This window comes from Leuciscus leuciscus (assembly GCF_965113295.1).
Source record: "Leuciscus leuciscus genome assembly, chromosome: 16".
Taxonomy (NCBI): domain Eukaryota; kingdom Metazoa; phylum Chordata; class Actinopteri; order Cypriniformes; family Leuciscidae; genus Leuciscus; species Leuciscus leuciscus.
This window is the reverse complement of record NC_138740.1, coordinates 41,533,852-41,551,351: the sequence shown is the minus strand read 5'-3', so window position 1 is coordinate 41,551,351 and position 17,500 is coordinate 41,533,852. Positions and strand designations below refer to the sequence as shown.

General features: G+C 48.9%; 1 protein-coding gene across 1 annotated transcript in view; it reads left to right on the top strand.

Moving 5' to 3' along the window:
- Positions 1-17,500, top strand: part of homer1 (homer scaffold protein 1) — a 190,370-nt gene that overhangs the window by 47,116 nt on the left and 125,754 nt on the right. The window contains exons 5-8 of the mRNA XM_082140085.1: positions 1,090-1,221; positions 3,653-3,745; positions 11,351-11,526; positions 17,459-17,500. The exon at positions 17,459-17,500 is cut by the window's right edge and continues 118 nt beyond it. Coding sequence (XP_081996211.1) covers positions 1,090-1,221; positions 3,653-3,745; positions 11,351-11,526; positions 17,459-17,500 — 443 coding nt within the window. The remainder of the gene's footprint in view (positions 1-1,089; positions 1,222-3,652; positions 3,746-11,350; positions 11,527-17,458) is intronic.

The window sequence follows — 17,500 nt, the reverse complement described above, 5'->3', positions numbered from 1 at the left end:
TGAAGCTCTTCAGACCAACACATTTTAGATTTGCGTCGGAGAGTCATTTATCCCGCCGGTATAATAGCAACAGCGCCCGAGACCCGCCCACAAAGTTACTTGCGTTTCGTGCTTGATACTTGCGTTTCAGATCGTTAAAATAGGGCCCATAATGTGAATGATGTCCAAAAAAATTTTTTTTTTACCTTATTGGAATCGAAATTAGGAACCCATAAGAAGAATCAAAATCGGAATTGTTAAAACTCAAACGATACCCGACCGTAGTGTGTGAAATCCTGTCAGAATCTCATATCTGTAAATCGGTTTCAGTCTCGGATCGGGTTTATGTCACTCTCTCGTGAACACGTCAGAAACACTGAGCAGAAAATGACAGTATTACAGCGTGTGCTAACTACACACGGCGCGCGATAAAGCCTCTTCTCCATGTTAATCGAGTGTATGTCCTAACCAGCCGCGACGGCGACACACGCGACGATTCTATTGTAGAAACGGTTTCTATTTTTCTGTGACGTCGCGCTGGAACAACAAACAGAGTGTGGCGATGATAATCTCAGGTGCTGTTTATGAGCTTTATTTAATGTTAAAAGTGTATCATGTGACTCTGAACATCATTTAGTGCTCCAGCTTTGTAGCTGTAAAAGCAACAGTGGATGATTCACCTCAGATCTTGAAATTAAACAAATGGAAACAAGAACGTTCAAACTGTGAACAAACAAGTGTATTCTCTGACAAAGTTTGTTTTAGTAACTCAGTAGCCTATGTATTTTTAATGTTTAAATGGTGTAATAAATGTGTATTTGATTATGTAGCACTTATCCATTTTCTTGCGAGTGCCATCAAGATTACTCTCTGGTGCCGCGAGACTACGCCCACATGCTGTTCTGATTGGCTGACTCCGCCCACACACTATTCTGATTGACTGTGGGTTTTGATTGATTTTGACGCATCTCGCAGTCACGTCTGGTGTGGACAGACAAATTCACTGGAATCTTATCGCATCGTGTCTGGTTAGGACACGGTGTAATGGAGACGTGTTGAGTTCTGAGACCGGCTGGTGTGTGTAAGTGTGTGTGTGTGTTGTGTTTACAGGCCATCATTAACAGCACCATCACCCCGAACATGACCTTCACCAAGACCTCGCACAAGTTCGGGCAGTGGGCGGACAGCCGGGCCAACACCGTCTACGGCCTGGGCTTCTCCTCCGAGGCGCTGCTCAGCAAAGTACGCTCTACACACTCTCAAGATACGCATTTACACATCTTAACACATTCAGTCTTAAATCACAAGAACTGTTTGTTTACCTGATGCTGATTTTCAGCTGATGCGTGACCTGAACCTCACTGAACATCCCATCCATTATCTGTAGCTCCTCCCACCCATTATCTGTAGCCCCTCCCATCCATAAACTATAGCTCCTCCCATTCAATATATGTAGCCCCTCCCATCCATCATCTGAAGCTCCTCCCATCCATTATCTGTAGCCCCTCCCATCCAATATCTGTAGCCCCTCCCATCTATTATCTGTAGCTCCTCCCATCCAATATCTGTAGCTCCTCCCGTCCATTATCTGTAGCTCCTCCCACCCATTATCTGTAGCTACTCCCACCCATTATCTGTAGCTCCTCCCATCCAATATCTGTAGCCCCTCCCATCCATTATCTGTAGCCCCTCCCACCCATTATATGTAGCTCTTCCCATCCAATATCTGTAGCCCCTCCCATCCATTATCTGTAGCTCCTCCCATCCATTATCTGTAGCTCCTCCCATCCATTATCTGTAGCTCCTCCCATCCATTATCTGTAGCTCCTCCCACCCATTATCTCTAGCTCCTCCCATCCAATATCTGTAGCTACTCCCACCCATTATCTGTAGCTCCTCCCATCCAATATCTGTAGCCCCTCCCATCCATTATCTGTAGCCCCTCCCACCCATTATATGTAGCTCTTCCCATCCAATATCTGTAGCCCCTCCCATCCATTATCTGTAGCTCCTCCCATCCATTATCTGTAGCTCCTCCCATCCATTATCTGTAGCTCCTCCCATCCATTATCTGTAGCTCCTCCCACCCATTATCTCTAGCTCCTCCCATCCAATATCTGTAGCTCCTCCCATCCCATATCTGTAGCTCCTCCCGTCCATTATCTGTAGTTCCTCCCACCCATTATCTGTAGCTCCTCCCACCCATTATCTGTAGCTCCTCCCATCCAATATCTGTAGCTCCTCCCGTCCAATAATCACAATATGCAGACCTGCCAACCTGTACGCATTTTGCGTAGCGGATACGCATTTTGACTTCAAAGTACGCTGATACGATTTGTCACTCTAAACTACGCAAAAACCTGGTGACGCCTCTGTGCACGCGCTGTCCTCAAATCAAGCTACAGCAAAAGAAGAAGAGTTCGACCAATCATAGCGCTGGGTTCATTCCCCAAATAGCAAGCGGGGATGATTGACAGATGCGTAAGGCCTATCATTAAAAAGAGACTGAAAATCGACACCAATAAAGATTCCCGCTCGACCCCCCTTCCACTCCCGCGGCCGCCGCCTGACTGATGTCATGAGTGAGTACGGTACTTCTGACTCCTGAAGGTAAACGGCCTGGGGTCGATGTGGAAAGTTGATTGTTGAGTTAACTTAATCTTATGGATTCGATGATCAGACAGATCGCATGGATTATCTTAAAATACTCCGTTAAGTTATTCATGGTCACTCAGAAAAGAGGAAGACATCATTCAGTCATGCAAATAATAAAATGCTCAAGTAATGCTGAACTATAAATCTTGAAATCGCTATGGCTTAGTGATTATGAAAGTGCTGTGATTTGTCGATTAACATTAGCCTACTGATAAGCGCGAGTCTGGAGAAACAGGCGTTTATTTATTCATTCATTCTCAGTGTTGAGAAACGTATGTGTTACGTTATTGTGTTAATTATAACTAAAGTACCTAATTATGTTACATATTTATTTTGTATGAAAACTAGCGCGTTAGTTACTTATGGATTAAAAAGTACCGTTGTATCAGTGCTGCGCGAGCTCTCTCACAAACACGGATGCGCGCACACAGACATAAGATCATTGTAAAATGAAAATTGACGGGCTAAGTAAAATTTTTTCTTGCTTGTTTTTTTTTTTCTGTCAAAAAGCATTTTGTATTATCCATCCCTGCTTTTAAAATCCGTTAAATGACGGGCGTTTTACTGTTAACACAGCCCTCATTATATGTCGGATTCAGAACTTATACTTTATATTATTTTTAGAATAAGTGATTTGTTATGCTATTATTGGACTCCTGTCTATTCATTGTCAAATGTTTTATATAAATATGTTTGTATTGGCTAACATTTATTCAGCTAATGCGTGTCCTGTTTAAAATGTGCAATGTTCAAATGCAAAGACAGCACGTCACAGATAGAAGCCCTTTTAAGCCCTGTGGTATTTAGTATCATATTTGGATATTGGAAATTTAATTAATTAGCCTATCTTAATTGTACACAATGTTCCTATGTTTTTATATTTTGTAATATTTTTTTTTACTGTGTTCTAGGGGTTTCTTAATTTTAGACTAGTTGACCAGCTCACATTATATGCAATGCAATTATATAATGGATGTGTGTGTGTCTCTCTCTGACGCTGTTCTCCGTCTGTCTGTAGTTTGCTGAGAAGTTTGCGGAGTTCAAAGAAGCCGCGCGATTAGCGAAAGAGAAATCTCAGGAGAAGATGGAGTTGACCAGCTCACCCTCACAGGTATAACCCAAACCATCAACCTGTGTGTGTGTGTTTTTCTACTTCAATCTATTGACATCCTCAATCACATTGTCTCTCAAGCGCAAACCTGTGTCGTGCTTCCCGCGCTTCAAGGTAAGGAGCAAACGCTCATGAGTGTCAGAACACCCGTTAGCCGACTCCGACCCGTGACCCAGATCAAGCGTCCAGAACCAGTCCGTCCCAGTCCTCCCTCCCATCCCAACACCAGTCCTTCCTCACACTCCTCTATTCCCGACAGCAGATCCTCTGTGATTAATGTGCTCTTGATTATCATGAGATGTTGTCATTTCTCTCACGATGTCGTTCACGAGCAGATCCGGGGCGCATCGAAGGTAAGACTGAGGCCGACGACCCTGAACTTTCACCCCTGATATTATCATCAGCTCAGCTCGATTCATCCAATGTCAGATTTGTGTTGTAGGATATGCGAGTTTCTTTGATGTCATAAACCGATCGGTCTGTGCAGCGCCAGTTCAAGTCGAACAAGCCTAAAGACTTCACTTGTTTCATTACTGGATGAATCTGTTTTTGAACAAATCTCTTGAATGAATGATTCAATGACTCACTCATAAAGACTTCACTTGTTTCATTACTGGATGAATCAGCGTTTTTGAACAAATCTCTTGAATGAATGATTCAATGACTCACTCATAAAGACTTCACTTTGTTTTGTGTTTGTGACTGTGGTTTGTCTGTTCCCTTATCGAGTCGGTCTCTCGACATTACGTATGGGGAAATCCATTTTCCTCGAATTATGAAGTCTGATTTGAATAACTCTTTTGCTTGCAAATAGCCAATGGCGACCCCCGCCCTCACCTGATTGGCTGACAACTCCCAATATAGGTGACGGCGGGCGCCAAAACCCTCAGAATCTTTTTTCTTCACTCGAGTCTGGTTTACCGTTGATGTACGCATTAGAGCGGAATATAGTAAGGAGTTTTCCCCTCTCGCGTTCCGGTGGATTATTTCATTATGTCTCTTTGCCGCATGTGTGGTGGACCCATCGAATTCCCAGACGCGCACGAGCAGTGCGTGCAATGCCTGGGTCGGGCCCACGCGGAGGCGGCATTCGGAGGATCGGGATGTCGTGCCTGTGAGGAGCTTCCCATCAAGATCCTTCGTGCAAGGCTGGCCGTTACACGTAACGACGGCCTTGTATCTCCTGCCTCTCCCCAGTCTGCCGCCCTCGAGCCGCGGACCGGGAGACAGCAGAGAACTCCATCTATGGACTCTGTCGAGGCGCTGACGTCGGCCCAACACCCACGCCATCCTCACGTGGCAGAGCCCTTAACTTACACTGAGGCCAGTTACCGCCCTCCTAAAGAAGCGCGGGAAATGGTCTCGTTTGGATACGACAGTGACGACGCCATGTCTACCAGTGCCTCCGACCCGGGAGCGTGGTCCGAGTCCCCGTCTGAAGGCGCCCCCGCCTCTTTGGATGCGGAGCTTATGGCCATTCTCACGGAGGCTGTGGCGGATATGGAGCTGGAGTGGACAGCTCCCAAGGAGCTGCCGTCTAAGAGATGGATGGACGGTTCCTTCCTCGGCGCGGGCCGTCAGGCTGAAGCCCCTAGGAGACCCGCGCCCTTTTTCTCTGAGGTCCACGAGGAGCTCGCCAGGTCATGGCGCTCCCCTTACTCAGCCCGAGCCCATGCACAAGGTACCCAGCTGCTCACGACAGTAGAAGGGGCGGAGAAATTGGGATACACGCGATTGCCTCCCGTCGAGGATGCCATCGCGGCCCATCTGGCGTCTTCTCCTGGCTGGAAGACCGCCCAACTGCCTTCTAGGCCATGTCGAGCTACTGCCCACATTGCCGAGAAAGCATACACTTCAGCTGGACATGCAGCATCTGCCCTCCACACGATGGCAATCCTGCAGGTTTTCCAAACACGACTCCTAGGGTCCCTGGATGAGGGAAATCCGGACCCAGAGTTGCTCAGAAAACTGCGCACGGCGGCGGATCTCGCTCTGGCGGCGTCTAAGAAGGTCGCCCAGGGAATCGGCCGCAATATGGGCAGTCTTGTGGCCCTGCATCGCCATCTGTGGCTGACGCTGTCAGGGATGCGCGATGCTGATAAGAGGCAGTTCCTGGACGCGCCGGTGAGCCCTACGGGTCTTTTCGGTGTTGCGGTGGAGTCGCTGTCTGACAAGTACGCCGAGACCGTCAAGCAATCTAAGATGATGCCTCATCTCCTGCCGAAACGGTCTCAAGCCCCCCCTGCAGCGAGGTCCAGGTCTTCGTCAGCGCAGCGCCCGGCGGGACACACCAGGCGCGCTTCCCCGAGCGCGGCAGAGCGTTGCGAGCCGGAGCCTCCCCTCCGCCAGAGGCAGTTCAGGAAGCCCCGCTTTGGTGCGAAGCCGGCCTCTAGCAGCCAAGGGCGCCCGGCGGGCAAGAAAGAACAGCGTTCCTGATGTGCGTGTCGGGGGGAAGAGAGCGCGGGACGTGTTCGTCGGACCCGCTGCGAAGAGGGCGTGTTCCCTCCCAGAGTTCGACGTGAATGTGTTGATGTTGAAACCGCTGTGTTCTGTTTCAATAAACAAAGTGCATTACATGTCTCAGCAAAAGAGCTTTCTTCCTCCCTACACTATTACCCGCGTCATAAGCGAAACCTCTCCCCCGGGGGACGTTTCGCAGAGCGGAAGCTCGGGGAAACCCGAGGAGGTGGCTATTTATGTCCCCGTGCGAAAAGCCGCGGACGAGTCACCTGTCATTCATGTAGCGGTCAATGCTTCCCCGGTGGCTGGCGCTCAGCCCCCGCCGCAGCATGCGTTAAAACCCCCCTTATCGAGCCACCTGAGCGCGTGGTCGACGCTCCCGACGGCATCATATTGGGTGTTAAACACAATAAAACACGGCTATACACTTCAATTCGCTCGCAGACCACCCCGCTTCGGCGGTGTGATTATGACAGAGGTGTCAGAACAGAGCGCCCCGCTACTTCGGGCAGAAATCTCTCTCTCCTGGCCAAACAAGCAGTAGAGATAGTACCCGAAGAGCGGAGAAATTCCGGTTTCTACAGCCGTTATTTTCTAGTACCAAAGAAGGACGGAGGCATGCGCCCCATCTTAGATCTGAGATTATTGAACAAAGCGCTCGCGAAACGCGCGTTTAAAATGATAACTGTGAAGCAGATCCTCGCGCACATTCAGCCCAACTATTACTTCATTGCAGTGGATCTGAAGGATGCATACTTCCACATTCAGATAGCCCCGCATCACAGGCGCTTCCTCCGTTTTGCATTCGAAGGTGTGGCATACCAGTTCAAAGTATTGCCGTTCGGGCTGGCTCTGGCCCCCCGTGTATTTACAATGTGCATGAATACAGCGCTTGCTCCCCTGAAGCTCAGTGGAATGCGCATTCTGAACTATCTCGACGACTGGTTAGTCATCGCGCGGTCGGAGTGTGTTCTCGAGGAACACAAACGCAGACTCCTCACCCACCTGACAGGTTTGGGACTGTCTGTGAACATGCAGAAGAGCGCGCTTCAACCGTGCCAGTCTATCACATTCCTCGGTATGGTGCTGGACTCGCGCGCTATGATCGCGAAGCTGTCAGAACCGAGAATCCAGTCGATTCACAATACATTAGCCCTATTCGCTCAAGGCAGAGCCATCCCCTTAAAAACGTTTCAGAGGCTACTCGGCCTGATGGCAGCTGCAGCCTCCGTCTGCAGACTGGGCTTGTTGCACATGAGACCGCTTCAACACTGGTTACAGAGCCGAGTGCAGCCGCGGGCGTGGAGAGCGGGAACGGAACGCCTTATTATAACGCGTTCATTTCTGGAGACTCTAGCGCCCTGGTTCGATTCGACCATGTTCGAGCAGGGGGCTGCTTTGGGCAGAGTGGTCAGACGCGTAGTGGTCACTACGGATGCGTCACTGTCAGGCTGGGGAGCCCTCTGCGATGGCAGACCGGCATTCGGTACGTGGACAGGGGACCAGACGCGCTGGCATATAAACTGCTTGGAGATGGAAGCGGCCCATCTAGCGCTGCGGAGTTTCCTCCCGTTTGTGAAAGACCGTCATGTTCTCATCAGAACGGACAGCACGGCGGTGGTGGCGTACATCAATCGCCAGGGAGGTTTGCGTTCGCGATCCCTGCAGGGTCTAGCGAGACGGCTGCTATTATGGACGGACAGAGTACTCCTGTCGATTCGAGCAGTGCACGTGCCGGGCAGTTTGAATTGCGGCGCGGACATGCTGTCCAGGGATGGCATCGTGCACGGGGAGTGGAGGCTTCACCCGCAGACGATAAACATGATCTGGAATCTGTTTGGCAAAGCGGAGATCGACCTCTTTGCATCGCAGGAGAACGCTCACTGCCCGCTGTACTTTGCTTTGACAACAGCCCCTCTGGAGGGAGACGCTCTGTCGAGCCGCTGGCCGAAGGGACGGAAGTATGCTTTTCCTCCGATCAAGTTAATGCCGCTGGTGCTGCAAAAGATCAGAGAGGAGAGATGTGCGTTGATTTTGGTAGCGCCCAAATGGCCCAACCATTTGGTTCCCGGAACTGGTGAACATGTCGCGGTTTCCCCCGTGGCGGATACCACCAAGAAGAGACCTCCTATCTCAGGCGAAGGGCACCATATGGCACCCCAACCCGGAGCTATGGGACCTGCATGTGTGGCAGGTCAGCGCGGAGTATCACAGCGAGTGCTGCAGACAATAGCCCAGGCTAGAGCCCCTTCGACGAGGCGCTTATACGCTCTGAAGTGGAAAGTGTTTGCTAACTGGTGTGTTGACAAAAAGGAGGACCCCAAGAATTGCGATATTTCCATTATTCTGACCTTCCTACAGGAACGTCTGGATGTTGGTTGCTCGCCATCTACACTGAAAGTCTACGTGGCCGCTATTGCCGTTTTTCGTGATGTGCTGGATGGCCATTCAGTGGGGAAACATCCTTTGATAACGAGTTTTCTCCGGGGAGCTAGGCGGCTTAATCCCCCCGCCTTCGTCAGATGCCGGTCTGGGACCTGTCGTTAGTACTTAGTGCACTGTCCGACCCACCTTTTGAACCAGCTGACATTAAAGTGCTCTCATTCAAGACGGCGCTACTGCTCGCGCTAGCCTGCGGGAAACGGGTGGGGGACTTGCATGCCCTGTCAGTAAATAGCGCATGTATGCAGTTTGGACCGGACGATTGCATGGTCAGACTTTTACCCAAGCGTGGCTATTCGCCTAAAGTGCTCTCAACGCCGTTCAGAGCGCAGGTGGTTACAATTCGAGCATTTTACCCCGACGAGGACGGTGATTCAGTGTCTCAGAAGTGCGCTTTGTGCCCCGTGCGTGCCCTGCGTGCTTATGTGAACGGAACTAGTCAGTTTCGAACTTCAGAGCAGCTCTTCGTCTGCTACGCGGGTGCCAAGAAAGGCGACGCGCTGTCGAAACAGAGGCTATCACACTGGATAGTGGAGGCTGTGCGACTGGCTTATGCTTCCCGGGGAGCCCTTGCCCTATAGGGGTGCACGCCCACTCCACGAGGAGTTTGGCGTCATCGTGGGCATGGGCGAAAGGCATGTCAATTCAGGACATTTGTTTTGCTGCAGGCTGGTCCTCTCGCAACACGTTTGCAAGATTCTATAACTTGGATATTTCTTCCTTCGCACCACATGTACTGTCAGTGCAGGGAGAGGGAGCTGAGCTGTCATTGGACTAGACTAGACACGCCCCGTCTGGCGCGCGCTCTAGCCATGGTTTCGACAAGGTCGTGTAGGCAGTGCGAGTTATTGGCAATAGCTGCATTATGTTCACTATATCTATGTGTCACCTTATTATGCCCTCACATTGCTGAAATCCCCCATTCACTTCAGTTCAGCGTTGCTTAACTAGGTGAGCGGGGCTACGTTGGTGCGGACGCCGACTTGGCTCTGTGCCAATAGGTGTTTCAACTAGGTCCGGTGCCTGAACCTGAGCTGTTGTGAGGTAGGGATTAGTGCTTGTGCTCTACTTGGGCTCGTTGCGAGCTGGGCCGAGCTTTTTCCCACACGGCGGGGGTTTTATTGTTCCCCATACGTAATGTCGAGAGACCGACTCGATAAGGGAACGTCTCTGGTTACTCACGTAACCGTAGTTCCCTGAGAGGAGGGAACGAGACATTACGTAACCTGCCGTGTGGAAAAACTTCCAGTCTCCTTACTCTCGTTCAGCTAAGATTCTGAGGGTTTTGGCGCCCGCCGTCACATATATTGGGAGTTGTCAGCCAATCAGGTGAGGGCGGGGGTCGCCATTGGCTATTTGCAAGCAAAAGAGTTATTCAAATCAGACTTCATAATTCGAGGAAAATGGATTTCCCCATACGTAATGTCTCGTTCCCTCCTCTCAGGGAACTACGGTTACGTGAGTAACCAGAGACGTTTCTGACTGTGTTTTGTGTTTGTGACTGTGGTTTGTGTGTTTGTGACTGTGGTTTGTGTGTTTGTGACTGGTTTGTGTGTTTGTGACTGTGTTGTGGTTTGTGTGTTTGTGACTGTGGTTTGTGTGTTTGTGACTGTGTTGTGGTTTGTGTGTTTGTGACTGTGTTGTGGTTTGTGTGTTTGTGACTGTGGTTTGTGTGTTTGTGACTGTGTTGTGTGTGTTTCTGACTGTGGTTTGTGTTTGTGACTGTTGTGATTCTGACTGTGTTGTGTGTGTTTCTGACTGTGTTGTTGTGTGTGTTTCTGACTGTGTTTGTGACTGTGTTGTGTGTGTGTGTGTGTGTGTGTGTGTGTGTGTGTGTGTGTGTGTGTGTGTGTGTGTGTGTGTTTCTGACTGTGTTTTGTGTGTTTGTGACTGTTGTGTGTTTCTGACTGTTGTGTGCGTTTGTGACTGTGTTGTGTGTTTTTGTGACTGTGTTGTGCGTGTTTGTGACTGTGTTGTGTGTGTTTGTGACTGTTGTGTGTGTTTCTGACTGTGTTGTGTGTTTCTGATTGTGTTGTGTGTTTTTGTGACTGTGTTGTGTGTGTTTGTGACTGTGTTGTGTGTGTTTGTGACTGTTGTGTGTGTTTCTGACTGTGTTGTGTGTTTCTGATTGTGTTGTGTGTGTTTCTGACTGTGTTTGTGACTGTGTTGTGATTCTGACTGTTGTGTGTGTTTCTGACTGTGTTGTTGTGTGTTTCTGACTGTTTGTGACTGTTGTGTGTGTGTGTTTCTGACTGTGTTTTGTGTATTTGTGACTGTTGTGTGTTTCTGACTGTTGTGTGCGTTTGTGACTGTGTTTGTGACTGTGTTGTGTGTGTTTGTGACTGTGTTGTGTGTGTTTGTGACTGTGTTGTGTGTTTCTGATTGTGTTGTGTGTGTTTGTGACTGTGTTGTGTGTGTTTGTGACTGTTGTGTGTTTGTGACTGTGTTGTGTGTGTTTGTGACTGTTGTGTGTTTGTGACTGTTGTGTGTGTTTGTGACTGTTTTGTGTGTTTGTGACTGTGTTGTGTGTGTTTCTGACTGTGTTGTGTGTGTTTCTGACTGTGTTGTGTGTGTGTTTGTGACTGTGTTTGTGTGTGTGTGTGTGTGTGTGTGTGTGTGTGTGTTTCTGACTGTGTTTTGTGTGTGTTTCTGACTGTGGTTTGTGTGTTTCTGACTGTGGTTTGTGTGTGTTTGTTGTGTCAGGAATCGGCGCCGGGTGATCTTCAGTCTCCTGTGACTCCAGAGAGCATCAACGGGACAGACGAGAGAGTGACGCCTGACGCCGAGAGCCGAGCTCACACACCGAGCTCTCACACACCGAGCTCACACACCCCTGGCTCACACATAGCCGAGCTCAACGCCGTGCCGTTCCCGCACAGGTCAGCTGATCCTTCATCTGTGTGTGTCGATTAATGTGTTCATCCATATTTGATGCTCCGCCTGGACAACATTACATTAAACACTGTGTTACACATACCGTATTTTCCGCACTATAATGCGCACCTGATTATAAGGCGCACGTTCAATGAATGGCCTATTTTAGAACTGTTTTCATATATAGGGCGCACCGGATTATAAGGCGCATAGAATAGAAGATACTGCAGTCAAACGTTTGACTGGGTTTGCGTTATGCAGTGGTCACCAACCTTTTCAAGCCTAAGATCACATCCAAAGTCCAAATGTAAACCAAGATCTACCACTTGCAAAAAAATATGAAAAAACAAGTGGCTGAGCTGTAAAACCTTGTTTATACTCGACGCGAAGGTAATAAAAAACGAATATCCGCAAAAAACGTGCATCTTCGGATGCGGAGGCGCACGCGCGGCAAAATGACGTCATTGTGACAGCACGCGCGCCTCCGCATCCGAAGATGCACGACTTTGAGCCGAATCTGCCCGAGCAGACGGATATTAGTACATCTCATCACACCGGCACCCAGTTTGCGCGTCTAAATCAGTTGTATGGTCTGGTGTTCAGTCTAAAACAAAACAGTTGCGTCAAGTATAAATGCCTCGTCTGTTTGGGGAGGTGCGCGCGCAATCAGCGGAGGCTCGCGCTCCGCTGCCAGGCGAAAGTATAAACAAAAGGTTTAAGTCAGCGGTTGTTTTACAGACATTAATATAAGGCGCCAGATCCATATATAAGGCGCTCCGGATTATAAGGCGCACTGTCGTTTTTTGAAAAAAATTAAGGCTTTTAAGTGCGCCTTATAGTGAGGAAAATACGGTACGTTAAATATGGATGAAAACGCACTTAAATCATCACCCATGAGAAGCACTTCTGTCCAGATCGCCGTCTCTGACACACACACACCTTAAACTAGTCATGTTTGGATCAGTTTGTGTGTGTGTGTGTGTGTGTGTGTGTGTGTGTGTGTGCACACACACACACTCTCACACACACACACACACACACACACTCGTGCGCACACACACACACACACACAAACACTCTCTCACACACAAACACTCTCTCACACACACACACTCTCTCACACACACACTCTCTCACACACACACTCTCTCACACACAAACTCTCTCACACACAAACACTCTCTCACACACAGACACTCTCACACACACAAACACTCTCTCACACACAGACACTCTCACACACAAACACTCTCTCACACACAGACACTCTCAGACACTCTCTCACACACAGACACTCTCTCACACAGACACTCTCTCACACAGACACTCTCAGACACTCTCTCACACAGACACTCTCACACACAGACACTCTCAGACACTCTCTCACACACAGACACTCACACACAGACACTCTCAGACACTCTCTCACACACAGACACTCTCACACACAGACACTCTCACACACAGACACTCTCTCACACAGACACTCTCACACACAGACACTCTCACACACAGACACTCACACAGACACTCTCTCACACAGACACTCTCAGACACTCTCTAACACAGACACTCTCACACACAGACACTCACTCACACACAGACACTCTCTCACACACAGACACTCTCACACAGACACTCTCTCACACAGACACTCTCAGACACTCTCTCACACAGACACTCTCAGACACTCTCACACAGACACTCTCAGACACTCTCACACACAGACACTCTCAGACACTCTCTCACACAGACACTCTCACACACAGACACTCTCAGACACTCTCTCACACACAGACACTCTCACACACAGACACTCTCTCACACAGACACTCTCTCACACAGACACTCTCTCACACAGACACTCTCAGACACTCTCTCACACAGACACTCTCACACACAGACACTCTCAGACACTCTCACACACAGACACTCTCACACACAGACCTCCCTCACACAGACACTCTCTCACACAGACACTCTCTCACACACAGACACTCTCTCACACACAGACACACTCTCACACACAGACACTCTCACACACAGACACTCTCTCACACACAGACACTCTCACACACAGACACTCTCTCACACAGACACTCTCTCACACAGACACTCTCACACACAGACACTCTCTCACACACAGACACTCTCTCACACACACAGACACTCTCACACAGACACTCTCACACACAGACACTCTCACACACAGACACTCTCTCACACAGACACTCTCACACACAGACACTCTCAGACACTCTCTCACACACAGACACTCTCAGACACTCTCACACACAGACACTCTCTCAGACTCAGACACTCTCACACACACAAACACAACATTACATTAAACACTGTGTTACACATACGTTAAATATGGATGAAAACGCACTTAAATCATCACCCATGAGAAGCACTTCTGTCCAGATCGCCGTCTCTGACACACACACACCTTAAACTAGTCATGTTTGGATCAGTTTGTGTGTGTGTGTGTGTGTGTGTGTGTGTGTGTGTGTGTGTGTGTGTGTGTGTGTGTGTGTGTGTGTGTGTGTGTGTGTGTGTGTGTGTGTGTGTGTGTGTGTGTGTGTGTGTGACACAGACACTCTCACACACAGACACTCTCAGACACTCTCTCACACACAAACACTCTCAGACACTCTCTCACACAGACACTCTCACACACAGACACTCTCTCACACAAACACTCTCTCACACACAGACACTCTCAGACACTCTCTCACACACAAACACTCTCAGACACTCTCACACAGACACTCTCTCACACACAAACACTCTCTCACACTCAGACACTCACACACAGACACTCTCTCACACACAAACACTCTCACACACAAACACTCTCAGACACTCACACACAGACACTCTCTCACACACAAACACTCTCTCACACACAAACACTCTCAGACACTCACACAGACACTCTCTCACACACAGACACTCTCTCACACACAGACACTCTCAGACACTCTCACACAGACACTCTCTCACACACAAACACTCTCAGACACTCTCTCACACAGACACTCTCACACACAGACACTCTCAGACACTCTCTCACACACAGACACTCTCAGACACTCTCACACAGACACTCTCTCACACACAGACACTCTCAGACACTCTCACACAGACACTCTCACACACAGACACTCTCTCACACACAGACACTCTCAGACACTCTCTCACACAGACACTCTCACACACAGACACTCTCAGACACTCTCTCACACTCTCTCACACACAAACACTCTCAGACACTCTCTCACACAGACACTCTCACACACAGACACTCTCTCACACACAGACACTCTCAGACACTCTCTCACACACAAACACTCTATCACACACAGACACTCACTCACACACAGACACTCTCTCACACACAGACACTCAGACACTCTCTCACACACAAACACTCTCAGACACTCTCACACAGACACTCTCACACACAGACACTCTCAGACACTCTCTCACACACAAACACTCTCAGACACTCTCTCACACACAAACACTCTCTCACACACAGACACAGACACTCTCACACAAACACTCTCTCACACAGACACTCTCAGACACTCTCTCACACACAAACACTCTCTCACACACACTCTCACACACACACACACTCTCTCACACACAGACACTCTCTCACACACAGACTCTCTCACACACAGACACTCTCAGACACTCTCACACACAAACACTCTCTCACACACAAACACTCTCTCACACACACACACTTTCTCACACACACACTCTCTCACACACACACAGACACTCTCTCACACACAGACACTCTCACACACAGACACTCTCTCACACACAGACACTCTCACACACACTCTCTCACACACAGACATTCTCTCACACACAGACACTCTCTCACACACAGACACTCTCACACACAGACACTCTCTCACACACAGACACTCTCACACACAGACACTCTCTCACACACAGACATTCTCTCACACACAGACACTCTCTCACACACAAAACCTCTCTCACACACAGACATTCTCTCACACACAGACACTCTCTCACACACAAACACTCTCTCACACACAGACACTCTCTCACACACAGACACTCTCTCACACACAGACACTCAGACACTCTCTCACACACAGACACTCTCTCTCACACACAGACACTCTCTCTCACACACAGACACTCTCTCTCACACACAGACACTCTCACACACAGACACTCTCACACACAGACACTCTCACACACAGACACTCTCACACACAGACACTCTCTCACACACATTCTCTCACACACATTCTCTCACACACAGACATTCTCTCACACACAGACACTCTCACACACAAACACTCTCTCACACAGACATTCTCTCACACACAGACATTCTCTCACACACAGACATTCTCTCACACACAGACACTCTCTCACACACAAACACTCTCTCACACACAGACATTCTCTCACACACAGACACTCTCTCACACACAAACACTCTCTCACACACAGACACTCTCTCACACACAGACACTCTCTCACACACAGACACTCAGACACTCTCTCACACACAGACACTCTCACACACAGACACTCTCACACACAGACACTCTCACACACAGACACTCTCTCACACACATTCTCTCACACACAGACATTCTCTCACACACAGACACTCTCACACACAAACACTCTCTCACACAGACATTCTCTCACACACAGACACTCTCTCACACACAAACACTCTCTCACACACAGACACTCTCTCACACACAAACACTCTCTCACACACAGACACTCTCAGGCACTCTCTCACACACAGATACTCTCACACACAGACACTCTCTCACACACAGACATTCTCTCACACACAAACTCTCACACACAGACACTTTCTCACACACAGACACTCTCTCACACACAGACTCTCTCACACACAGACACTCTCTCACACACAGACACTTTCTCACACACGGACACTCTCTCACACACAGACACTCTCACACACACTTTCTCACACACAGACACTCTCTCACACACAGACACTCTCACACACAGACACTCTCTCACACACAGACACTTTCTCACACACAGACACTCTCTCACACACAGATACTCTCACACACAGACACTTTCTCACACACAGACACTTCCTCACACACAGACACTCTCTCACACACAGACACTTTCTCACACACAGACACTTTCTCACACACAGACACTCTCTCACACACAGACACTCTCTCACACATAGACACTCTCTCACACACAGACACTCTCTCACACACAGACACTCTCTCTCACACACAGACACACTCACACACACACACACTCACACACACACTCTCACACACACACACACCTGAAGGGGTTTATTCTGAGATAACACACACACACACACACACACTCACACACACACACACACACACCTGAAGGGGTTTATTCTGAGATAACACACACACACACACACACACACCTGAAGGGGTTTATTCTGAGATAACAACTGTCTGGATGTATATTATCCGCTTATTACTCGGATTCTTGCCACATAAGTAAATAATTAGTCAATGGAGTCACACAATGGCCGCCGCTGTGTTTGTATGAAACAAGAGAGAGCGAGTCCACGATACTGTATGGCGTAATTAAATAACTGTACACAAAATATTGATTCGAATGAGTTTTAATATTTTATTAGCTCAACAAACACAAAACTTCCACGATGAAAAAACGTTCCTAGCGAGTGTGTAGCGAGTGTGTAGCGCCGCTGACTTCAGTGACCCGGATGAGCCCGTGTTTGTTCTCAGCGGCTGTTATCTGGGAATGATATCCCGCTGGATGGAGCGATTGATCAATCAGAATCCAGTATTCCACTGAGCCGTGTAATAATGCCGTGCATCAGGCCCTCTTCATCTGACTCTGTTGATCTTCCTGCAGCTCGACGTCCATCACCAAACACTGGGAGGCGGAGCTGGCGGC